Raw genomic sequence first — 26,315 nt, 5'->3', positions numbered from 1 at the left:
AATGTGGGGAATTTTGTGCACTTCACAACAAGATTTTTGCATATTGCAAAGTTCACGAGTCTAATGCGTTATCGTTAGTTTCTTTATGCAGACTTTCATTCCGTATAATCAGTTTTGATATTAACATTACATAATTTCAATCCTATCATCGTTTCTCAGCCATCTAAATTTTGAGATATACCCTCTTCTTAATTGTTGTTGAATGTGAATCATATTAAATCCAGTAGCAATACTCTGGCTGTTGTTTACTGACCTTGACAATAATTAAGAATTGTTATAACGGAAGAATATCAGTCTTAGTAGTCTTACAGTAAACTTTCGATTATCCGTAATTTTCTTTTTTTAAACTATAAATTACGGTACGATATAAAAATTTCAATCGCAATGAACAAGAGGTGTTTCAATACTTAAAAAAAGCAAAAACAGTTTATCGATTTTGTGTGTGTGTGTGTGTGTGTGTGTGTGTGAGAGAGAGAGAGAGAGAGAGAGAGAAAGAAAGAAAGGAAGGAAGAGGATGTAAACAGACTTACTTAAGTAAAGAAAACTACTTTTTATTAAGGCATAATTATATCTATAGTTCTCCCGCTTGAAAATAATAAAAATCAACAATATTGTGTTATGTCATTTTGCGGATTATTAAAGACCAGTTTTTTTTCAATAAAAAAAAATTAAAAAATTAGGAGCTCCATATTGAGAACTTTTCTACTCCAATTATTTCTAAAATATTACTTGCTCTTCAAGATAATTATGATTTTTTTTCTGACTTGTTTTTTAAGACTTACGTATCGATTACGGATAGGAAGTTCTATTTCAGACCGAGTTTTACGACCTTCATACTAGGAGATTGAGTCATATGTTGCAAACAGGAAGAAGGTAATCATATACTCGTGCAGCTGAAAGGATAATGGGAATCCATGTGATGTAGCTCATGGGAGTCGGGTGTGTGCGATTTCTCTTGTTAAACAGTTAACTGCAATAACCTTCGGTTCTTGGGTGCAACTTCTTGTTTGTGCGTCATGGAGCTTTTTAGCTATTTATTCTTATGAACCATTGTTTATGATGATATTCTGTTCTTGATATTAAGAAAAAAGAAAAAAAGGAGAGAAAAGTTTTTCGTCTGTGCCCTATAGGATAAAGGAGACGCACGATTAACGAAGCTCTATATTATGAAAGGAACTGATGGAATGAGAGTGTGAGAGGAAATGGGAGAATCTAGAGAAAACACACGAACATTATTTTCACCACAAGCTCCGTAAACTGGGATCGAACCGGGGACCCTCTTCACGTCAGAGATGGCCGATTTAACACCGACACTCATTCTTCATCGAAGTTTGTGAATAGAGTTGTCTAGTTGAAAGAGCTGGAGAAAAGCCTACCAGCTTTTATATATATACGGTGTTTCAAAACAACACCGACAACGTTTGGGAGGTGATTCCTGACAATAAGATAAGAAAAGTATAGACCAACCTGGGTACACAAATGCTTCCTTTCGGAGTTATGCTGCCGAAAACATGAAAAACTAGACATTAAAGTTCCATAGCCCTAGAACTATGGGTCTTACTGTAGTCGGGTCAAGAGTTCACTTGGGAGCTGATATGTGCGCTATCCAAGAATACATGTTTGAGAATCCTAAGGTACTCACACAATAATTTTTAAAGAGGCAGTTTGGCCACGGGCATATCACTTAAAATACTCACCAAATACCTCTATAAAAATTGTTGCGGAAGTACCACAGGATTCTGAAACATGGATATTTGGACAGGGCACATACTAGTTACTAAATAAAGTCTTGAAGCGACTCCGATAAGTTCCATAGTTACTGAAGCTATGGAACTTGAAAGTTCATTTTTTTTTTCGTGTTTTCGGCCGCCTATAACTCCGAAAGGAAGCATTTGTGCACCCAGGTTGCTCTATACTTTTCGTCTTATCTTGATGTCAGAAATCACCTCCCAAATGTTGTCGGTGTTGTTTTGAAACACCTTGTAGTGTATATATCGACAATTTTACTTTGTTAAAAGTGAGGAAAATCCCCAGTCTTAGCCCAAGGTGAATGTCATTGCTGATTAAAATAAAATCCTGGCGGAGTGACTTCAGTGAAAAGTGAAGTATAAAAAATATATCTTGCAGCAATTTCCGCCAAGATTTTAACCCAAATAAGGGGTATCATATTTGTGGAACTTCGGAAGGCTGAGAACGTTGTATGAAAAGCTCTTCAAATATTTTAATATCTAAGGTCTGTTTCTAATGCACAGAAAATTTTAAGTTTTCGAAAAATGGTTGTCGATGTAAATTTATGTTGACAACTGAAAAACACAGACTAAAATCCTGATAATTCACATCCAGCATGAACGAAACGTGACGCTAGATATCTTTCCAGATTCTCCTCACGCCCTGTAATTGTCATGATTGGTACGATGTTAACTTTGAACTCAGAAACCTATAGCATGAAGTGAGCGATTAATGAACTGAATATCTTACGGTGGATTATTCTTGTATGATGACTTGTAACATAATAGGGAGGGGACAGAGCGGTATGGCAGCCCAGTGGTCGAGCGCTCATCTTGTGCGAGGGGTCTCTGGTTTATCCCTGTCTACACGAGTTCGTGATGGGCAACAGTGTCCGTGGGTTTCTTGGGGTTCTTCAGTTTTCACCTTCATTTTCATGCCACCAATTATTTCATAATCGTGGGATATAAAACAGTAAATTCATTTCATTTCGGTTTGGTTGCATAATATGCATGCAAGTTTTAACCCCTGCCCTCGACTTTTTTTGTTTTTGCATTTTGTTTTTTCTTTAACAGCAACGCTTCGTAGCGATACTATAGGAAAGGGAGCGCTTAAAGCTGGTAATTGTCAGTGTAGAGTTTCAAACAGACCATACTAGTGAACTCTCTAGATATGAAAATTAATTTACCTACGTTATAAGGACGTATGAGGGTATAATTTGAAATGGAGTCGCTTTCAACCCAGGAGCAAATATGGGTTAAACAACGTTAGATTTGAAGAAATGGGAAAGCCCAATTTTATTTATTTATATCTTTTAAATATCATTTTCGTAGAAATACATAACTTCCAGCCATCGCTGAGAGGTTGGCTGCAGAAACCGAACCTGATCATGGAATCCTGTTCTATGCCGAGCCAAAGCATTCTGGACTATTACTTATCTCCTAACATGTTACTTTATATTACCCTTCTACCTTTTTAGTTTGCCCAAAGCTTTCTTTTTCCCAAATTTTCGGACTAAGATTATGCATACTCTGTGTATTTGCCATGAACGACGTCTGTATTCACCCTCTCTCTTCCTGTCTTAGGCATCTCGATTATGATATTTGTTATAAAGCTTCTTATTTTACATCTTCCTAAATTCATGTGTATGTATGTTTGTTCTTAGTCCAAGTCTTTCCTGAGCACGTAAGTATTAAGGATAATTTAGAAACTCTGGCAATTGAAGTCTTAAGTTGTGTGATATGTGGTCAGTACGTTACGAATCTCTTCTTCGTTAGTACTGACTGGATTCAACACAGCTTGACTTCAGTGATCTCATTCTTTGTCATTGTTTTACTCATGTGATATTTCACATTTACGTATGCAGTCAGTCCTATTGCTAAAATGTTTTGAAACACATTTGAATTGCGAAACATTTCCTCGCCCAAGGATTGTCTGTTTAACATTGCAATAAAAGCCAACAGAGTTTTTCTTACACTGGTATTCTTAAAATAATAATACTGATAAAGAAAACACAAAGTACGATACAGATAAAACATGGTGAGATTAACAAGATTTGGAGAAGAAAAAAAAATCTTATCAGTAGACAGTGATAAATTGAATATAGCGTGCCTTTTTCTGGTGGAGGTTTATTAAAAATGAAACGAAAATGTTCAACGTTAATTATGCCTTTTGGGCTAGAGAAGACTTACGAATAATAAAGGTGAATGATTACGAATGAATTGGTGGAGTGGAAAGGTGGGGGAGCTACAAAGGGTACACCACACTCACTATGCTTGGGATCGAACCAGAAATCCCTTGCACGAGAGGTGAGCGTCGTTTTGCTTAACCACCGCGTAGGATGGCTGTTTGATGTATGATTTTTTTTTATACCCATCATTTCTACATTTTATTCACTGAAGGTAAATGAGATACTGAACTAAACAAACGTAAATTTTAAATATAACATTATGTTTGTGTTTTGCTAAAAAGCAGTTTCTAACCCACTTACACGTATGTAGCTAAGTCGATCACTAACAGGGTTCCCACATTCTGGAAAATCCGGGAATGTCCGGGAAATGAAAACATGTTAGGGAAATCATGCATTTTGCGTAAAATGCCATGGAAAGTCAGGGAACGTAAATGTGCAAGACAATTTATGAAGTGTAAATTATGTTTCTTCAAAAGTGTCACAGCAGAGTGTAAACCATTTTAAAGGAAATTCCGGAGTCTTGAGCCTTTTTTTTTTGTTTGTTTGTTTGTTTGTTTGTTTGTTTTCATTACTCAGAACTTCTCTCTCTCTCTTTTACGGAATCTGAGTCGTTGTGTCAAACAAAGCATTATGAAACTTGCTGACCGTGCAGTGAAGCTTCTTGCTTTGGATTTGACTGCAAATGAAAATTTAGTAGAAATGAGAAAGGTTGACATTGGTTTTAAGACAGAAAAACTACTGAAAGAACTGAAAGCATTAGATAAAGTAGCTTTCAGGCTTGACAGTCGAAACTTTTTGCTGGGCACAATCAAACAGATTGTGGAAAAAAGCCCTCTGAAGTACAACTAGTACGTGCTCTGTCAGCTTTGGATCCCAGGCTACAAAAAAACAATCCAGAACTTGCTCAGAGTAGGATAAAACACATACTACAAACTCTGCATAAGCATAACAGAATATCTGATTTCGTACCTGAGAAAGCAAAGTGTCAATTTATGTCTTTTCTATACAGAAATCCAGGGGTTTCTTGCAGTTGACTTCAGGGCAGCATCAGGGTAGATGACTTCTTTGCAAAGGTAATGTACAAAAAACAATATTCCGATTTGTGTCATGTTGTGAAAATATGTTTAATTTTATCCCACGGCAAGTGGAGGGCGGGTTCTCAGTCAATAAGACAGTTATTGTAGAAAACCGAATCGAAGATTTTCTGGTAGCACTGAGGCGGGTGCATGATCCAATTTATATGCTTTGGAGGTGTGGAATCTGTTCTGTCAGTTCATTCAGCTCGGAGACGCTATGTTGAATACCTTAAACATAAGAATCCAAAGTGCACAGGGAAGTAAAATCAAAGGTGAAAGAAGAAAACTAAGTGCTAAAGTTAAGAAACTGAAAGGAGGAGAAAAACAAGTGGAATTAAGTTACAAACAAGAACAAGACGTTCTCGTAGAACAAAGTCAAGAGCTGAAAGAAAAACAAAATTCTGTTTAAAAATGTAAATGTGAGGATTAACATGTCTCAGAGTTGGTAATATTAGGACGATAGTGGGTCACGGTGGCTCAGTGGTAGTGTGTTCACCTCTGGTTCATGGGGTCCTTGGTTCGATCACAGCTCGCACCAGGTGAACTTTCTGGTCAAACACGCGTGCGTGGGTTTTCTCGGGTTCTCCCACTTTCTTCATTCCACCATTTCAATCATTTTTCATTACCGTCTCCTTTAACCTAGACAGCGTAAGCGTGGAACATAAAGATTTCGTTTCATTTAACTTCATTTTAGGACACAGTAATAGGTCTCAGAGGGAGTTGGCAATATATTCTTGACTGTATGCTTTATTGTTTTTTGAGGCAAAAAAACAAGTCTAATTTGCAATGTCAAGGGATGTGGTAGTGTACTATACATATATTATTATATACTTACGTGATAAATTTTGTATAAATAACAATTACTCATATTGAACATAAATATGTAAATTGTAATTAAAGATGTGTGTTTGACGGCTGTGGGGATAAAGGAAGCCGTTAAAAAAAAAGTGTATGATAAAACTTACCGCATACAGCATCTTCCCATTTATATTCAAGAATTTATGTCAAGGAAATCGATCTTCACTTTTTTTTGTGGGAACCCTGACTAAGTCAGCAGTACAGGGGTAAGATGAGCAGGTTCAGTTACTTGCGATCCAATAAGAGGTGTGGCAAACTGAAAATTAAGAGCTGGAGTAGAGGAACAAGTTGAGAATTAGAATTACGGATCCATGTATACAAGAACTTTATAATTATGAGCTACACAGGTAGTCAGTAACTTGCGCACGTCAATTAATATTCCTTATCCAGTATAAAGCATCTTGAACTTCTTTAGTGTCAAGGAGTCAGAACCTTCACAGAGGGAACTAAATTGAGGCTTTTATGGGGAGGGGAGTTCATTCTGCGCTTGAGATAAGATATATATTGTGTGCTTGATATATGTACTGAATTGAGATTCTAATTTTTGATGCAAATATTAAATTCTAAAGTTGTTGGTTGTACTTCGTTCAGATTTAGAAGTAAATCTACGAAGCTTAAGAGAGATATTAACGTGCAGTCGTAGAGTAATATGAGAAAGCCAACAGGGAGTAATATTGGACGAGTTAAATTAACGAATTGACAACGTTACGTAAGCTTTGAGTATTGGAAAGACAATTTTGTTCTCAGTAATTGTTCTTTCTTTCATCTTTTGTCAGATGGGGAATCCTGTTCTCACATCCTGCAGATTTCACACCAGTTTGTACCACGGAGCTGGGTCGTATGGCGAAGCTTGTTCCTGAATTTCAGAAGCGAGGCGTAAAAGTTATTGCATTGTCTTGCGATACCGTAGAGTCTCATAATAAATGGATAGAGGTAAGACTATTAAAGGTGGTGATAGTTGTTTTTCTGTCCTTTTCTCACTTAGTTCTGAAATTCTAAACCTTCCTTCTTGAGAAGGTACCGTAATAAAAGTTAAAAATTTAGTAATCGAAACGTTATTACTCACCAACGCATCCGAATAGCAAATTGACGCAAACATTTCAACGATAAGTTGTAATCTTCAGTGCATATCCCTCGAGAAATTAAGTGATAAGGACTGTATTATTATTATTATTGTTCGTAATAAATAGTATTTTCGAGCGAAGCATCTTTATAAAGCCATACAATATAGTTTTAAAATCGGTAAAGTCGTGGGAATTGATAGATGATTCTGTAGAATCTTATAAATATTTTCTGGAAAGTATAAAAAGCGGATCTATAGAAGTTCAGTACACGGAATCTTCGTTGTTAAGAAGGCATATTTTTAGGAAGGTCTCCAATAGAATTAAGTACGTGATCTGTTTCATTATTTAAATAATCATGGACATAGCAATACTAACATTTTCTTTCGTTCTCTAAATAACATCTACAGTATAATAACTTCCGTTGTAAATAGCTAGTATCCATATTTATAGCATGTTCGATGTATTTAGTTGAAATGTCAATTCAAGTATGACATAATACCTAATACTTCCGAAATATTGCTAAAGTAAACAAATTAATAACACTTCACAGGTGCATGCTGTAAAGTTTCGATTACAAAACCTGGTCAAAGGAGGGACTAAAACGTACAAATTTTGGCAAACAAACTTAATTGGTTTGTTTAATCTAAAAACATACTTAGTTTGTTGCAAGATGAATGAGTCATAACGTCGAACGTTATAAACTGAGGTGAGGTGACCATGCATCCAGTGAATAGACAAACGGGATGGCGATTAAAATCAATGCCGATCGTACTGATACTTTTATGGATAAAAATCTCTGAGGTACAAAGTAGATATACTGTACTTAATGTAAATGTGTAAGATATATATATATACACAGCGATTTAAATTTGTGTTTTTTTGACGTTTCAGCGGAAAGCACATATTGAAAAGAGACTTTCTTTGTTGTAACTTTCAAATTATTAATGGTATCATTTTTTTCTTCTTTCCAGAAAGATCTGATAGGTAATTGTCGACTTCATGCTTAACTGTACATATATGGATATCAGCTCTATCTTTTACATCAAGATTGCTAATTTGGGAATCCTATTAAGAATATTTGTGAAGATCATAGCTTATTAAAATGTAAAATTATACATTAACTTCAGTTCCATGTAATAAACCTACGACATAAGTAAAGAATACATTTATAATAACAAAGAGGCTATTGACGAATCACGGCTACTGTCTTTAGAAGAACAGGAACTCGAATCCAAGGAGATTGCAATTTCTTCCATACACATGTCCAATATATTCTCATTCATTTAACCCTCTTCTGTTACTTTTTTCGTCCGATTAACGAATTTGGCTTAATCCTCTGCTGTCATGTGCTGTATTCCCTTCTAGATGGCTTTTCCACTTTTGTCGTTCTGGTATGTTTATTATCTGCTACATAATCTTTCATTTGCGCCCAAATAAATTCAGTTGACTCAAAGTAGGCGTGGTGGGGGGAACCATTCTCTCCAGCAGTTTTGCTGATTGCATATTTAGGCAGTCTTGATTTATAAATGGCAACCAAGCCCATAAGTGCTGCTTTCTTTAGGTTCGGATGAACATGTAAGTAAGTAATGATTGGTTGCCATATTTGTCACTAACTTGGTACGTCTTTGCTTAGAATGACAGAGTGGAATATAGCATTATCCGTATCAATAATGGAATGACAGGCAATAATTTTTAATAGAGAATTTCTGAACCATTCAGAGAATAAATCTACATACATGGTAATCTCGTTTTCTTGGATCGAAACCGTTATGAACAAAGCCACAAGAAGTTCCAGCATGAAGAATAGTAATAACCCTGCCTCCCATATCGAAAGATGCAGGCATTGTTCCTTTCGTAGTGTCGTGTGTCTATCCTCTGTCTGATGAGTGTCCAACGTTGGCCCCCCATGTCTCATCCACCCATACGATGTTTCCATAGTTGATATTTCTAGTTGCCTTTTTAATATTTGTACTGTGAGGCAAGATTAATTTCTCTATTAATACCTTGCGAGAGGATTTTTTTTTTTTTTAATTAAAAGCGAAAGTTCATTAGTCATTCTCTCAGGGATGACTGTTTCTGTCATGAAAAAGATTGACCTCTTGAAGGTTAGAATGTGGCTTCGTTAATGTTGTTATAGGGTGTTCAGGAACTCAGTATCATAAATTTAAGAAGCTGTTCCTTATGTGAAATGAAAGAAAAAAGTTGTAATAAATCGGTCGGAAAGCGCCTCCTTTCAGTTTTAAACAACCAAAAATGCGAAACATAAAATGTTTCCGAACATTCTGGTTTCAAAATTATGGGACCTTTCGGAAGCGGTTCAAGGGATTACATAGGAACTAGAATGCGCTGTATCTAAATATTCATATTTCACAATCCCCTGGTACCGCGTAACTAATTGTATTGATTAAGTTGGGGACACTTTTAAATACTAATTGAATATTCGTTGCGCGGGTACCGGAGGAGTATTAATCATTGATATCTAGATAGGCGTTATACTAGTTCCTATGCAATTCCTTGACCGCTTCCGAGATGTCACATAATTTTAAAATCAAGGCGTTTCAAACTACAGGTTTCGCATTTTTGGTGGTTTAATGACTGAAGATGCGTTTTCCTGCCCACCTTCGTTAATTTTTTTTCTTTCATTTCATTAAGAAATCAGCACCTAAAAATATGATACTAAGTTCATGAACACCCTGTATCATGACGAATGACGTTCTAATGAAAGACAATCAAGTTTGTAACCCTTTTCGCTCCTCTTTTCAAGAGTGTCCAGCCTCTGATGGGAATATTTCTTTGTTTCTTTCCTAATTTTTGTTTTCCTTCTCATTACAGCTATGGCTTCTCTTTCAATAACTTGATATCTATAATAAGCTCCTCATTGTCTTTCTCTTCCAAAAAATTCACTGGCCGCACACACTATTTCACGGTCTTGGTCACACATTGTAGTACCCATTTTATTCAAGAAACCTTCCTCTTTCGAGAACAGTGTTCGGAGTCCTCGTTTATACAGAGGCTCAGTTGTTAAGAATGTTATGTTCAACCACTCGTGGGTAGAAGAGAAATTATACGAACTGTGCATATCCAACACTAAACGTAGTAAAAGTTACTGTGAGCTATATGGTATATTAAGCAATAAACTAACGTTGTATCCTGAAAAGAGCTGTAAGCACCAAAGCTAAAAATACATTTGCTTCGATATGTGGGTAGTGCATTAGTTCAAACCCCTCGCTCTTTTTTCAAACCATGTGAAGGAGAATTTAAAGCTCATCGATTGACTTACACTCTTAATCATCTGTCATTATCGTAACAACCCCGAGACATCGAGCAAATTTAAATTAATAGTATATAAAGCTACATGAACTGACAGAATCACGTGTACTTTCGGTTCACGCGGAAAGTTAAAATTTGGCATGCTTTATAGCCTTAGAAGAAAAACCAACAGAAAAATTGTAAAAAGTGTACATATTGTGTAACATTTTCTGGAGGTAAAAGGGGGGATATGCAAAAATTATCCATGTTTAATTATTTTTTTCATAAAATCTCAAGGTTTAGGTAATTGTAATAAAAACTTAAAATTCGGTGTGCTTGTAGGTTTTTGATAGCGTTATCTAAGTAAATCACACACAATATATATATATATATATATATAAAACTTCAGTGCACTATTTCATGACTTGGCGATTTGATGTGATACTTGGCTCATACGTACGCGTAGCTTTGTGGAAATGAGAATGGAACAATATTCGAAATACATAAACTTGTAGTTTTATTTGTTCTTAGCTAAGCAATGAAAGTAGAGTTATGCTTTATGTAAAGTTGACTTCAAATAAAGAGGCATTTATCTTATTTTTGTTTGTACTTTCTCAGGATATCAAGGCATATGCTCAGTATGAAGGAGATGGGTTTCCGTACCCTATTATTTCTGATCCAGGTCGGGATCTGGCTGTTCAGTTGGGAATGGTTGATCCAGTCGAAAAGGACAAGGCAGGTCTTCCATTAACATGTCGAGCGGTGTTCATTGTTGACCCAAAGAAAAAACTACGACTTTCTATACTCTACCCAGCTACGACAGGACGGAACTTTGAGTAAGTTTTTTGTTCTCATTAAAGTCTTTAATAAGTGTTAATTTTAAAAAAAATCAACTCTAACCCTTTCTCTTTTTTTAGGAATCCCCACTTAGTTACGGTAGAGAGTAATTCCACACCAAATCATCCAACTCAAAACTTTATTTACCTCTGGATTTTTTTTTTTTTTTAATATCTTCCAAAAGATGAATATTTTAGGGCCGTAGTTGACAATTCTTCGAAAAGCTTATCTTGAGATTGATATATTTCCTTAAAAACTGTGTAAAGTTCCTGAAGATTGTGCAGTAGCAAGTAGTTCTTATATAAGTTCTATGAGTGCTGTCTTGTACACAGATTGATAAAGCTTAAGTGTGACCTTCCTGGGTTCATTTGTGAGCTTTGCGTCACCCATTATTGTCACTCAGCAATAGTGAAATGAAGCAAAGAAGAGGGCGTAATCGTCAGCAAACCTCATGATATGGATCTCATCTGATGTGCCAAGAAGGACCGTTCGGTACGAGATCGGTTGGAAATTGTGAGAACACGACCCCGCCTGTATGAACCCCCAATACAGTGCGCGCCATTAGGAGAGCAATGACACAGCGTGCCTTAAAATGCATAGTTTCCAACCTTATCCGGGGGGCACGGTGGCTCAATGCTAGAGCGCTTACCTCTGGAGCGTGGTTTCCCTGGTTCGATCTCGGCCAAGAAAGTTTGTGGTGGATAACTTCGTGTACGTGTATTTTCTCGGGGTACTCTTGTTTCCTTCCACGTTCTCATTCTACCTATTCTTCCATTATTCACTTGCCCTAATTATCCGTCTCCCTTAGCCTAAAGGGCATAACTGTGCGACGTTAAACTGAAAGAGCTCCTCCGTGGCTAAGCGGTTAGCGTACGCGCCTTTGGCGTGAGAGACCCGGGTTCGATTCCTGGCGGGAGCTCAGGGCTGTGCGATATGTCGATATATCGATATCGTCGATATCGATATCATCTTATATCGATCATCGATATCGCAAAAATATCGACGTCGATATATCGATATCGTCGGTATTCGATATCGATATCCGATATTGTCGATATCCGTTATCGTCGATATTCGATATCGATATCCGATATTGTCGATATTCGATATCGATATCCGATATTTTCGATATCGATATCCGATATCGTCGATATTCGATATCGGTATCCGATATTGTCGATATTCGGTATCGATATCCGATATCGTCAATATCGATATTCGATATTGGTGTTTCACACTTCCTCGAAAAAATTGCGGCAGGTTTTGCTTTATATATATATATAACGCTTTTTGGCTCGCGATAGTAGCTGCATTTGCATTTCTTAACCGAATGAAACCAAACTGCACGATACTCGTATGAGGCAGAAAAACGCCCCGTTTCATGAATCAAATTAATGTAGGGCTTGGGGACTATGCTTCTCAACATTCCATGTTAATATTTAGTTTTCTCTTTTGACTTCATTTCTTAACAGAATGAAGCCAAATTTACAGAGGATTAGTATGGGTTAAAAATTTGGTTTCTTTTGAAGATAGTCCATGTCGGCAGCGGTGGGGTAGGGATGTTTCTACGTCTACTTAATCCACCTAAATATTGTGTATTTAACTTATATTACAGGCTACATTTCTTCACCGAATCAAACCAAACTTTGTGCAAAAATTGTATTAGGCAGAAATGATGTTCCTTTCGAAGATAAAGCCAAAACCAGTGCAGAGCCGGGGAGCTATGCCCTCCATAATATTTCTGATCATTAACATGGCTGCATTCCTTAACCGAGTCAACTTGATATTCTCACTACAACTAATGTCTATGCTGTATTGCCATTGCGAGTGAAAAATCAAATGCCTGTGCTAAAATTTGCTTAAATCTAAACAGACAGGGAAACAAGAATTTACTAGTTTTTTGTGCAAAGTAGTAATTTTTCGTTTATTTGTATGTGGTTACTAGATGTAAGTTGAGCCACGTAATTCATCCCACTAAAACAAACAAAACCCTCCATTCTGTCATTTCACTACACAGACCTACATATTCTGTTTAAGTAGTATTAACACTTCCCTATTTCTTTGGATTTGCTTAAGTATTAGAATATGCATTATTAGGTGCACTGTTATTAGGAATGACTTAGAACCTCTCTAAATTAATTTCACAAGCAGAACTGAATAACGATATAGGACGTAAGGTTTAGCCTAAATTTAATAAAAACATGAACACTTTTAGATATGAGTTTGCACAAAACCAATAACAAGAAACCTCTTAAGTTCATGTTCACGTCTTTGCGTAAAGCTCTTTAATACAAAAAGATTATCAATTTAATAATAACATGAAAGAGATCTCGATTGATCGCGTGCTTTTTTTAATTGGACATTAAAATAGAATACTACAAAATAATAAGTCCAAGTGTTAAATTTGTAAAGCTAACGGATTAACTTAGAAGAACACAAACAGACACATCACACATACAGAGAAAAATGAACAATAACTGTCTTGTTTAGAAATATGCCTATTAGCACTGAGTTTTCAACTAGAAATGTATGATGCATTGAAGTTCGTGACACTGCTATTTAGGAACGAGTTCTTTTTTTCGTGGAAAGAAAATCAGTTGTTTCGCATGTTCTGCACTAACTGTAAGTGAAGTATGAGCATCAGTTACGATATTGCATCCACAACTATTACATCCACTTTCCGATAGAACGCTGGTACCTACACAAATACTTACGAGCCAGAAGAGCTAATTTTGGAAATTCACTGTCATGAGATTTCCTCCAGTGAAGGAGGTTTTCTTCCATATCTGTAGGCAGTGGTGCTATTCTAATTTTTGGTGACTGGTTATATATATATATATATATATATATATATATATATATATATATATATGAGAGAGAGATAGTAGATGGATACATAGAAAGATATCTCTCTCCAGTGGCGTAACTAAGGGCTTGGGGGCCATCCCGCAGACAACGTGGAATGGGGTCCCTTTTCTATGTCCTACATCACAATTTGGGGGCCTCGTGATGGCCTGGGCCCCCCGCAATGCGGGGTCTGCGGGGCCCTTATTTACGCCCCTGTCTCTCTCCCTCTCTCTTTGAAAGCAAATCATGCAAGATAGACAAAGGCAAATTTTTCACTGGATACCACAAGTGACAAGTAGAGACCTACACAGCAACCTAATATAAGGTGTTGTGACGAAATTAGGTAGCACTGCGAATATCTTGAAAACGAATTATCCAAAATAGATGTTTGTCAAGAAGTATTGGAAACACCTTAACCCAGCAATGGATCAACAATTATTGATAATGGTATGTATGCGTTTCAAATGTAAATAACACTCACCATTGCACTCATGTGATCCCAGTTTGCATTCTTGATATCTAACCAGCCCATTTGAAATTAAGAAAAAATCGCTTATACCTTATTCTGAGAGATCATATATCTAACCCTGTAGCTGTAAGAATTTCTAAGAACAAAGCTAAACAAACTGAAACTTGCTCGTTCTTGGGTATAACTGGATAAAATTTACTGTTATGCCTGGGTATAACAAACGGTTTAGCAAACTCGAAATATATTAACAACCGGTTCTAGCGAACCGGCTGAATAGCACCACTGTCTGTAGATGGCACTGAAAGATATGCATCGATTTCCTGTTGCAGTGAGGCATCAAATGATTAGCACAAAAGAGAATCGGGGATTCCCCGATTTTGCTTTTGTCGATCGGGTACGTCATTCGTCCATAGCTGAAATGAAATGAAATTTTTGAGTTTTACGTCCAATGATTATGCCGGTTAGGCTAAAGGAGACAATGATAATGAGAAATGAATGAAAATGATGAAATGAAGAAAGTGGGAGAGAACGGGAGAGCCCCGAGGAAACCCACGCAACGGTGTTTGTCCACCACAAAGTTCACTTGGCAAGAGCAGGGTTTGAACCGGGGACCTCATGCACCAGAGGTGAACGCTCTACCACTGAGCCACCACGGACCCTATCGTCTATATCTGGATCAAGTATTGTTTGTGCGTGAGCTTAAAATACAACGCACGTACGTGTTATGCTATAGAAAGAACTTCTCTCTCTCTCTGAAACGCATACCGCCACACGTGCACATTCACAATCGCACATACATGAAATAAACACCTACACACAAATAAAACACGCATATTCTATGTCACCCTGTTTCACTCTCATTACTTCCGCAATGATGACCAATATGATAGCTGAGAAAGAAATTAAATGACTATTTTTATTAACTTTTTTCTGAGGAAAGACTGGTGGATTAGAAGGAACACAAGTCAGTTTTCTGTGACTAACAAGTATTCTGAGATATCCCCATTGAAACGTTTTGAGAACAGATTGTATATATCAATATGAACATTTAAGACCAATCAATATGTTGAATATCCATATTTGATGTTGTCGATATCAATATTGGATGTTGTCAATATCGATATCCGATATTGTCGATATCGATATCCGATATTGTCGATATCGATATATCTATTCGATATCGATATCAGAAAAATATCGAATGTCGATATCGAAATTTCGATATCGCACAGCCCTACATGTGGTTCGGATTCCACGTTAATCAGTAGGGTCCACGTCTCATATAGCCTCGCTGCTGAACGGGACGTTAAACTCAAAATCAAGTCAAGTCAAGTTAAACTGAAAGATTTTATTTCATTTTTTCAACATTATCCGGACGAATCTTGCATTGGAAAAGGGTCACAGTGCGCTCAGATACCGACCCACAAAGAGGCACAACCAGGAAAGGCTCACAAATACCAGGAAACTATGAAACATATAAATAGTAGTTGGTATATAGCCTGGATGAGAAGTGGCTCTACCTAGATTAGATCAATAGAATTTCTACTGTCAGACCACAATAGTCATTCTGACTGTGCTGCAGTGCAAGGAAAAGTTCCCCAGGAGGATTTCTGGTTGTGGGAGAATCTACAGTTGGGGAACGCTCCAACATGAAAAGTCAATGCAGCTTAATTTGCAGCAACTGCAAACGCAACGCAGAAGAACGTCATAAACCCTCTGTATAACACACAATCCCCCACCCGTATGTTGACGAGAGCACAAAGTATGGATTCACATGGACATAATCTCGAGGCGTGCCGTTCAATCATCCCAGGCATTCTACACAAGGAAAGCAGAAGAGACAGGAATTCGAATGATCTTATTTTCATTCATACATATTCATACGTAAATTCCAGGACGTCCCAATAATGCACTACTCCTAACAGGACCTTTTGCTTGATGCCATGCGTGCAATTTGCAGGGTCTTCGGAAAGTTGCCAAACCGGTATGGTGAGACATTCTCCTTCCTAGTCTACGCTGCGGCCGATCGTGCACTCCGGTAGTCGTCACATCGAACACAATCGATGGGGGGGAGGGGGATGATGATTTATTAGCTAGGTACGTGGTTCAAAGTAGACTTTTTTTTTTTATCGTGGGCAACCTTAGCGATCTCCAGCGTTACAAACACTAAACAGAATTGTAATGCAAATATACCATCGTCTCCAAATTGAGTCATATATTGATGAGTATACTTGTTTTAGGATTGGTAAGTTTTCGGGCTCCATTTGGGTTTGAAATACATTCTACAGGCTTTAATATTAAATCACCTATAATTGTGTGTGCCACTAATTTTATATATTGTTAATTATTTACAAGGATTATATTTTTATTGTGAAAAGACTTAAGTTTTCATTATTGCGCTTCGAGACAGGTGAGAATAAATCTTAAATTAGTTTATGTGGAAATGGGACTGTACAATGAGTTTTCTGTCCTGAAATCTGCAATTCTAGGATACTCTTTTCGAGAAAGCATATGCACCAAACTTGTTCAAAATAACGCAGTGTGTTTTCGCTATACCAGTCAGTAATGCACACACATAACGAATATTTTGTGTAATGAAAGTTTAATGGACAGATGGTAAACAGAATTTGTGATGGGCGAAATTAGCATTCTGATGAACTTGAAATAATAACCTGCGAAGATTTCCACAAAACTGTTTTGGAAAATACTCTCTTGATTCGTGGAGTTTCAAAAATATAAATAATAAGGTAAGCGTTGGAAACTACTAATTTATATTCATTTTATTTGGGACAGATACCTTTAGTTAGTAGCAGTGTTGGTGTTAGTAGTTACTAGAGGAGTAACTTTGGCAGTACAGTAAACGTGTAAAATTCTTTAGTTTTAAGTTTGCGTCCCCAATTACACAAATCCTAGTCTCCGGGGTTACCCTCAGTTTAATCTGGCAAACTAACTTGTTTGAAAATTGAGTAATAATAATAATAATAATAAAACGAAAACAAGAACAAATAAGTGATTTTTTTCGCGAACATATATTGATATAAATGAATCTAAACAATGATTTGGCAATAATAAATTGTGTATTGGTGAATAGACGGAACCAATGAGTCATTTGTAGTAGAGCTACAAAGTTGGTAGAAGATTCAACGTCGAAGCTACCAGAATTTTCGTAAGAATCCACTCAATAAATAAAATCATCCAAGGAAGTACAAGGGCAATAGATGAATTATGATTGCTTAATAATCAAGAAAAAAAAATGTTAATGACGGTATCTCTGCTTTTTCCATTTGCGGCTACCGAAGAAGCACAAGCCTCAAGCCCCTATATGGCCTTCACTTCAAACATAATACATTTGCCGTATCTCGATGTGGATAACGACTACATAACTTGAACAAAACACTTGAAACAGAATAAGCAATATCGTATATATTAAAACACATTTGTACTGTAATTAAGACAAATATCAAATTTGCATCCATACCGTATCTATGTCTTTACCTTTTTGGCATTATCTATCTATACCAGTATATCTTGCGATAAGTGTATACAAATAGTAAGAAAAATTAAGTAAATAAAATAAACGAATTTTGAGATTGGAGAAATCAGAATCCTGTAGACAGTTTGTTTTAATACAGTACTGTTTAAGTCTGAAAATATATATTTACTGCTAAATCAATATTTACTTCTGGACAAAAAGTAAATACATCAAATTTCAAATAATTTACTCTATTATACTTTTAAATATGCACATCTATAGAATTCAGTATGGTAAAAACTACGAGGTATTTTCGTGTCCAGTCTAGCGTAATATAACTATCCCAGATGGAGTAGGTACTCTTTTTTTGTAATTTCGTATTTTTATTATTGACTTAAATAAATGAATAGTGGAGAGAGAAACTGGGTGTTCACAGAATAACAGAAATCGAATGGCTAAAGCCTAGAGGATTTAGTACTTTGCGTTATACTGGAAATTTTCATGAATGTTTCTATCCACAGTAAAAGTTTCGAAAACTGAATACTACCACATGGAAAATATTTCCCATCAAAAGGAATATTAGTGTTCTTATGAATGAATGAACAAAAATTAGTCATTACATTTCAGATAAGCTGATGGGCAATCGAAACAATCTCCTCTTCTTCCCATCTCTTTGCCATTGCAGATGAGGAAAACAACTCACTGATGAACAGGGAGGGAAACTTTTTAAGGTACAATATCGTGGAAGATTTTTTCCACAATTGAGAACGCATGGCTGTTCCTTTTAGCCACTATAAACTCCGTTACCAGCAATTACTATTTTTATTTTTAACTTTAAAAGAAATATTGATTATTATTTATGTACTAAATGTTTTGATTTCCTAGAAATAAGCCCCATTCCGTACAAAGTTAATTACCTTGATTCTTTAACTGAGTCTGGAGAGGTTTTGAATCAAACCAATTCTGTTCAAATTCCACTTCTTTTCTCTTTAATATAAGAACCTGCTTAGAAGAGAATCAGATTAGACACTTGTTTTCTTATTTCATGTTCCGCCGTTATGTACAGTAAATACCCATTCAATTCTCAACCCTGTCATGGCTTGCAATTCCAACATAATTTCACACATAACTAAAAATGAAACATGACATTCTTAGTTCTCAGTGGTACTCGTACAGCAAATGTTCACTGAAGTCGAAGAGAGAAATGTGTTCGTAACTAATTATTTACTTTCGCTAAAGCTTGAGATACAGTCGTTGGCGTGTGCGGTAGGCAAATGAAACCAAGACAGGACGCTGCCACATGGCAAAGGGGTGTGGTAAGCAGACGTGAATAAATTGTGAGTCACTTCCTTTCATAAACTGACGTGAAAGTGTATAAAAACGTGACAACACCTCAGCCCTCTCACTTATTAACAGTATTTAAAGGAAACTCGGAGTGCCACCATCAAATGCTGTAGAAGTCGTTATTTATAATAATACATACAGCTTACTATTTCTATGTCCTCGACTTCAAGAACATTTCTTGTACGAGTACCAGTGAGGATTAAATGTTTTCATTCATTTTTATTGTTATAATGCACTAGTTATCAATTTTTGTTCCATTGATTCAAGAAGTTAAACGTTCTGTACAACTTAATCCACAAAAATAAAAATAATGTTTTTTCCCTTGTACAGTCCGCAGCAAAAAACATTCAACATGAGCATGTACGTTTATTGTGAAACTACGCCTAACAGCGCAGGGAATCAACTTAACGTCTAAGTGGCACGATTCACGCCAGGAAAAACCTCGGTATTTTCCCATTCACACTTATTTTGGAGCAAAAGACTTCGTCGTTTCACAATAAACTTAGATGCTTATGTCGTAGGTTTTTTGCTGCGGACTATACACATTCAGTTTATTATTACAAATTGGGTCATTCCATATCAATTCAACACAGTGAATTAACCTCACCATCTCAGATTTTAATGGAATTTGTACATAGATGCCCTCTATATAGATTAAGAAAGATACAAAATGTAAACTTTTATATATATATCAACCGGTATTGAAGATAGGGCTATGTAAGGTTTGAAAAAAAATGACCAAAATAGCATGTTCAATGAATTTTGAAATTGGTATTGCAGCTCTCCTAATTAAGCTAGAGAGCTGGTTGAGGTGTCATGTTACAGCATTTTTCATACTCTTTCCTGTGGTGTACATCATATAGGCTAATACAGAACTGTTTTTTCAAAATCAAAATTTTACTTCAATTTTTTTTCAAAAACTACATATTTTAAAATTTTGAAATCAATTCCATGAATAGATAGTATTGTTGTAAAGCACCTGGCAAAATATGAATTTGGGATGATAATGGGTTCATTATTTTAAAAATTCAAAACTAACACTTGATTTTTCAAGAATACTCTGTACGTAGAGTAATAATACAAGATTGCTAAGTTTTACACTTCTGTGAACATAAAAATGAAGACTGACTTGAAGAAAGAGTATGGTGTGTCCATAGTAAAACTTCTCAACAAGTAATAGGATATGTTTATCATTTGAAGTTTGAAAAATCCACACTTGTTCGGCATACATCACTTTCAAGGAGAACTTCTTCCGTCGGGAATTACAGGATTCACTTTTGTCAGAATGTCCACTACTGACATCCACAGCACATCAGCATTTGTTGGATATGAGAATGATGGAGATGGCTCAGATAGATGAAGTTATTTTCACTTCATCTAGTTCTTCTTTATTTTTCTGTAAAACACCCGAGCCGTCAATTTTCTTATTAGACAGCAGTGACACAGCCTGATATGTCTTCTAATTGAACTTTATATGGAGATTTTGAAATTTCCTTTCCCAATCCTGCAAACCATCTAAAAATTTTAATACAACTTGCCCTTATATTGAATTTGAACCTTCCCTGAAAAGCTGCTGTGGATCTCCGAAACAAATTCGTGCGTACGTTCCTGATAACTAATGCGCTAAAATGGCGTTTATACAAACACTGAATGCTGGAATTTTAAAATTGAACATTTAGTATGAGATATCATTCAAGAAAATTAAGAAGTCCAATTGAAAAACACAGATGTAGTCGATAAAGTTTGCCTACTTTATTTTATCAATATATTTAAGCAAAGTTAAAAATATTAACTAGGAAACAGACATTCAGGCAAACAGATAGAATTTGTTTCGTTAGCAGAGGCAGCTTCACGATTTTAAGTAGGCCATTTTTTAATTTTATTTTTTAAAAATATAAATATGTAGGATTTGTTCCTTTGCAGTAAATGTATAGATCTATTTATTATATTTAGACGTTTATATTTTTCAAAATTTTTAGGTAGGCCGGGCCTACCCGTTAAAGCTGTTTTAGTTCGTTTAGCTTGTTTAGGCTTGATGTCCTTATGTAACAGCGAGGTTATGAAGGATTGAACATATTACGTAAAGTGGCATCTGAACCACAACTCCGTTTCCAACTGGGAGAAATTTTGTGGGTTTATCAGGACCGTTTAAGTACAAGGCGAAAATGAGATTCAACTAACACAGATAATTCGAGATATGTGAAAACGTCACTATGAGATTCACACGATTTGTGTTATTTTTGCTTTTTTTTTTTTTTTTTTTTTGGTTTATACCTATTGTTAAAAAAAAAAAAAAACAGTGGTTTAAACCAGCCAAGCCTGCTGTTGTACCAGTGCTAGATGTATACTTTTTACAAACCATGTTTATTTACAGTAATATTTTTAATTGTGAAACTTGTATTAATATTATTTTATTAACTTTTATAAAACTAAAGTTCAAAAATATTAGCACTTTAACTTAGCTTTAAGTTAATATTTTAAAGTATGAGCTAATAAGTATTGCCAGTAGATTATAAGTCTGTGTGATGTGTTTTAGACCCATTACTCTACTCTTCATATTTATTCCCACAAGTAAAATAAAAAAACATTGCATACTTGTACTTTTCAGCTAGGTACAAGGTATTAATGAGAACTCCACTGTTAGTTTTGAATTTTTTTAACAATGATCCCATTATCATCCCAAATTCATATTTTGCCAGGTGCTTTACAACAATACTATCTCTTCATGGAATTAATTTCAAAATTTTAAAATATGTAGTTTTTGAAAAATTTTGAAGTAAAATTTTGATTTTGAAAAAACAATTCAATATTAGCCTATATGATGTACACCACAGGAAAGAGCATGAAAAATGCTGTAACATGACACCTCAATCAGCTCAGTAGCTCAATTAGGGGAGCTGCAATTCCAGTTTCAAAATTCATAAAACATGCTATTTTGGTTATTTTTTTTAAACTTTACATAGCCCTATCTTCAATACCGGTTGATATATAAAGTTGAAATTTTGTATTTTTCTTAGTCTGTATAGAGGTCATCTATGTACCAAATTTCATTAAAATCTGAGATGGTAAGGTAAATTTTGTTTTAAAATTGTGTTGATTTGACCTGGAACGACTCAGTAAGAAAGTACTTCTAACCTATATTTCGTCTAGCACCATAAGTTCTTCACCGCACTGAGGGCGATGACAAAGACCATTGAAACCATATGGGAGCTCCCTCGAGACTGTATGATTAGTATGTGGAGACGCGGATTCGATTCCCGGCGGGAGCTCATGTGATTGAGATTCCACGTTAAGCTGTAGTCTACGCCTCATATAGTCTCTCTGCTGAAAAGGACGCTAAACTCAAATCATATCCTTTCTTCATACTTAATTATGAATATCAAATTCCTTTTCCATGGAGGAAAGGACGTGAGTACTTTCAAAGAAACAAACAATCTGAAAAATGTATATTAGATACATAAGAAATAAATTTACTTACAAGAAGACTTATTTAAATTGTGTTAATATCTATTGCACGTTGTCTTAATATTTATTGACTTAGAGATAGTTTTGCTTCTTTCTTATTTTCTTTCTTTAAAGCAGAAATAGGGGTAATTTTGCAGATGGATTAAAATAGAAACCAAAATTATGTATTAATTCTTTGTTTTCAGTGAGGTTCTTCGAGTAGTAGACTCTCTGCAACTTACGGAGAATAAATCAGTAGCGACGCCTGTTGATTGGAAGGTAAGTACGTCTTCAGTAGAAGGGTTTTATACCATTTAAAATGGAAACCATATAACGCTGGATTGCAGCTTAGGGTGCAAGGAATACACTGATAGGAAGGGCAAAATACTAATATTACTTGTATGGACACAGAATTATTGTGGACATGGAGAGTTGTGTATTGAGTAAATACTTTTTTTTTTTGTTTGATAAGAAAAATAATCATAGATAGATAGATAGATAGATATACAGCGTGTAATTTAGTTAATGCAGCAAACGTCCGAAGGTGATTCCTGACACAGATAAACAAAAGAGGTCAAGTATTTTATATATATATATATATAATGTATAATTAATTTGAGTAAACTGATTCACTTATCAACAAATCTTAAAAACTACTATTCGTAGAAATGTGAAACCAAAGTTAAGTCGAAGTTTTGGAAATTGCATGTTCTAAGGAAATATTGGGGGGGGGGGGGTAGTTTTTGTTGGCGTTCGCCAGATCACCGAAACTATTAAACGTAGAACCTGAAAATTTTGCATAAATGTTCTTCTTGCACCCTAAGCTGCATATAAGGCAGCGTTTTGATAATTGCGTATTGCGTGTGCTTATTCTTGGAGGTGCTGCAAGGTCACTGGATTCTATGTTAGAGGTCAGTTTAGGCATACAATACGTACAAAAAAATATAAATATTTTACTAAATATGACAATTTTGTCAAAATATTCCGAAATGTGAAGTTATTCAGCGTAACATGAAACATTAGTATCTTTGTTCCCATTACTCTTCGAGGCATGGTTTAAAATATGAAATGTCATATTTTACCTCCCTCTAGTGCTTGCCATTAGAATACCAGTTACAAAGGATGCGATTGGCTTATTGGAAGTGTTAAGTCTAACAAGCTGTTTTGTTGAAGTTGTTTGCTGTTTAGCTGTAACAAACTGCACTTTGGCAATTAAAGGATACAGCAGACTAAATAATTTAACTAACGCAGTATAGGATCATAATATTGCTTTTGGACATATTCGTGTTTTCCTCACACTCCCGATTTTTGAAACTCTGCGTATTGAATATGAGCTAAGTGACTAAGCGCAACAAAGCATTATTCTGCATAATGAAAAACTAATGCAGAATACACACATTTTAAAAAGACTTATAAATGCCGTTCGTTTACTTGCGAAACTGGAATTTCCTTTTAGAGGGGACGATGAGTCCAACGAAAATGTCCAACTACTGAGGTAATTATTTAGAGCTTTTAAATTACACTGCACAGTATGACTCCGTTTAAAAAAGAAAATTTGGAAACTTTCGACGGTATTCAAAGATGTATCAAGTTGTATTCAAAATGATTTAATTGGATCTCCAGCAATAAGGAAAATCTGATTTCTTTGCCACATTAGCTAATGAGACAGCTAACGTCTCGAATAAATAACAAGTTTTCCTATTTTTTCGATAACGACTAAAGGAAGGGTGGTAAAAAGATTTGTCTATTTCCAGCATGCAAATGAGGACAAATCAGCGACAGCACTTTCTAATCTTAACTTTAAGGCATATTTGAGATTCTCAAATTATGGTGAAACATTTGTCTTCAGGGTTACGATGGAAGTGCAGTAATGGCCTCTTCATTACGTGGTGTATAAGTAATATTAAGGCGTGTTTTCCACAAGCATTCCTGAATACTGTATCTTTTTTGCTATTCTTAATGAGCTTACAGCATATTTCTCCAAATCAGCAAAGCACACACAACTTCTTGATGTCGACGGTTACCACATGTTCTCACCAAGACAGAATTACGCATCACGATTGTCAATACTATTTATGAAAAAAAAAAAAAAAGTAAACTTCGCATAGTTTTTCTTTACCGTGTTAGAACGTCAGTAAGGAGTGGAACATGAATACTCTTGGCGTTATTTAAGGACACTTACGAAATTTAGAAAACTTTGAAATTTGATTTCTTGCTGCAACTTTTTCAAGCATATTTTCTCTAACTGATGTTTTGTTCATTGTCCTACAGAATACTTCATTAGATATTGCTTGCTGCCGAAGAAAGATAATAGAAATGTAAATTATTATGAAATCTCTTAAAACGGCTTTCAGAAAATGTGAAGAAACAGTTCCCTTTCTTTTAGACCCCCAGGAAAACGGAACAAGGTTTTGTTAATGTTTTCGTGAACTATTGTTACCTATTTGTTTTTTAAGTTAGAAGTATTGTTATAAAATATAAATTGTGAAAAGGAAATAAAAAAAACTACTATATTGCTGCTTGGGTAATTGGTTGGGTCACCTCCCGTCCCTGCAAATGTAACAACATATTTCAGAATTAAAACCTTAAATTTACAAGAAATTGAGACCTGACGAAAATCACTGGAAACTGCAATAAAGTTATTTAGCATAGGCTGAATATAATTGAAGATTACGGAAACGAAATAGAAAGCTTTTGGATATTTAATGGTTACCTATATGCTTTTCCTGCTTGAAAATTATATTAATAAAGTGTACAAGTCTTCGAAAGATTTTGTCCTCTCGCATGTGCCAGTGATTTCCTTCAGCCAAGTGACATTTTGTGTATATCAGATAGGGAAATCTTTCAGCTATGTTACCTTGGGTATGTTTGCCTAGTAAGAGCTCGTATGTTACAGTCGCGTGTATGGGTAAAATTGTTCCTATAATTTACTTATATTTTCTGTAATATACTTACTTGTTCTTTGTAGGCGGGAGAAGAATGTATGGTGCTGCCTACTGTAAAACCTGAGGATGCCGAGAAGTTATTTCCTAAAGGCGTGACTGTGATTAATGTGCCATCAGGGAAACCCTATTTAAGGAAGACTCCGCAGCCTGAATAATGAACCAAGTTTACATCCTGTTACCTCAGTATTGCCTTAGCTTGTTTCTTTTTCATATTTTTGTTTTCTAGTCTATTTTTTATATGTTGTGTAGATTGTGATAATTCCAGAATACTTTACAATTGTAAAATGAGTATTTTGAAGTATTATTTCAAACTTAAGCCTTAATTAATTCATGCTGAATACTGTTGAACTTTATTCTCGCTGCTGTACAGCATTTTATATTCTGTGATAAGATTTTTAACGCTTGTAAATTTGGTACTCTTGTTTTGTACGAAAGAAACTGGAGAATAAAATTGGGGTTGGATCTTTGAAATTGGTATATATTGTACTGTATTAATGTTATGAACGTCTTAATAAAACATCTCTGTTGCGTAAATTCGTGGATGGTACATTGGAACATCACCTGCCCTGATGTATTTTGATAGAACTGTACTTCATTATAGTCTTGAGTTGAGTTGATTTTGAGTTTAACGTTCTGTTCAGCATCAAGGCTATATGAGGCGTGGACCTACTGATTAACGTGGAATTCGAACCACATGAGCTCCCATCGGGAGTTGAACCCGGGACTCCCACGCCAAAGGCGCGAACGCTAACCGCTTAGCCACGGAGGAGCTCTCATTAGAGTCTTATTCTGAT

At 35.6% G+C, this 26,315-nt stretch overlaps 1 protein-coding gene across 1 annotated transcript in view; it reads left to right on the top strand.

Annotated features, from left to right (window-relative positions):
• The window catches only part of Prx6a (Peroxiredoxin 6a), a 31,335-nt gene extending 5,280 nt beyond the window's left edge, over window positions 1-26,055 (top strand). Inside the window, exons 3-6 of the mRNA XM_081741545.1 lie at window positions 6,627-6,783; window positions 10,782-10,999; window positions 22,783-22,855; window positions 25,545-26,055. Coding sequence (XP_081597671.1) covers window positions 6,627-6,783; window positions 10,782-10,999; window positions 22,783-22,855; window positions 25,545-25,676 — 580 coding nt within the window. The 3' untranslated portion in view covers window positions 25,677-26,055. The remainder of the gene's footprint in view (window positions 1-6,626; window positions 6,784-10,781; window positions 11,000-22,782; window positions 22,856-25,544) is intronic.
• The last annotated feature ends 260 nt before the right edge of the window (window positions 26,056-26,315 follow it).

Source organism: Thermobia domestica, chromosome 2 (genome assembly GCF_964235325.1).
Source record: "Thermobia domestica chromosome 2, izTheDome1.hap1.1, whole genome shotgun sequence".
In the NCBI taxonomy this organism is placed as follows: Eukaryota; Metazoa; Arthropoda; class Insecta; order Zygentoma; family Lepismatidae; genus Thermobia; species Thermobia domestica.
The sequence above is the reverse complement of the archived record's forward strand: the minus strand, read 5'-3'. Positions and strand labels throughout refer to the sequence as shown.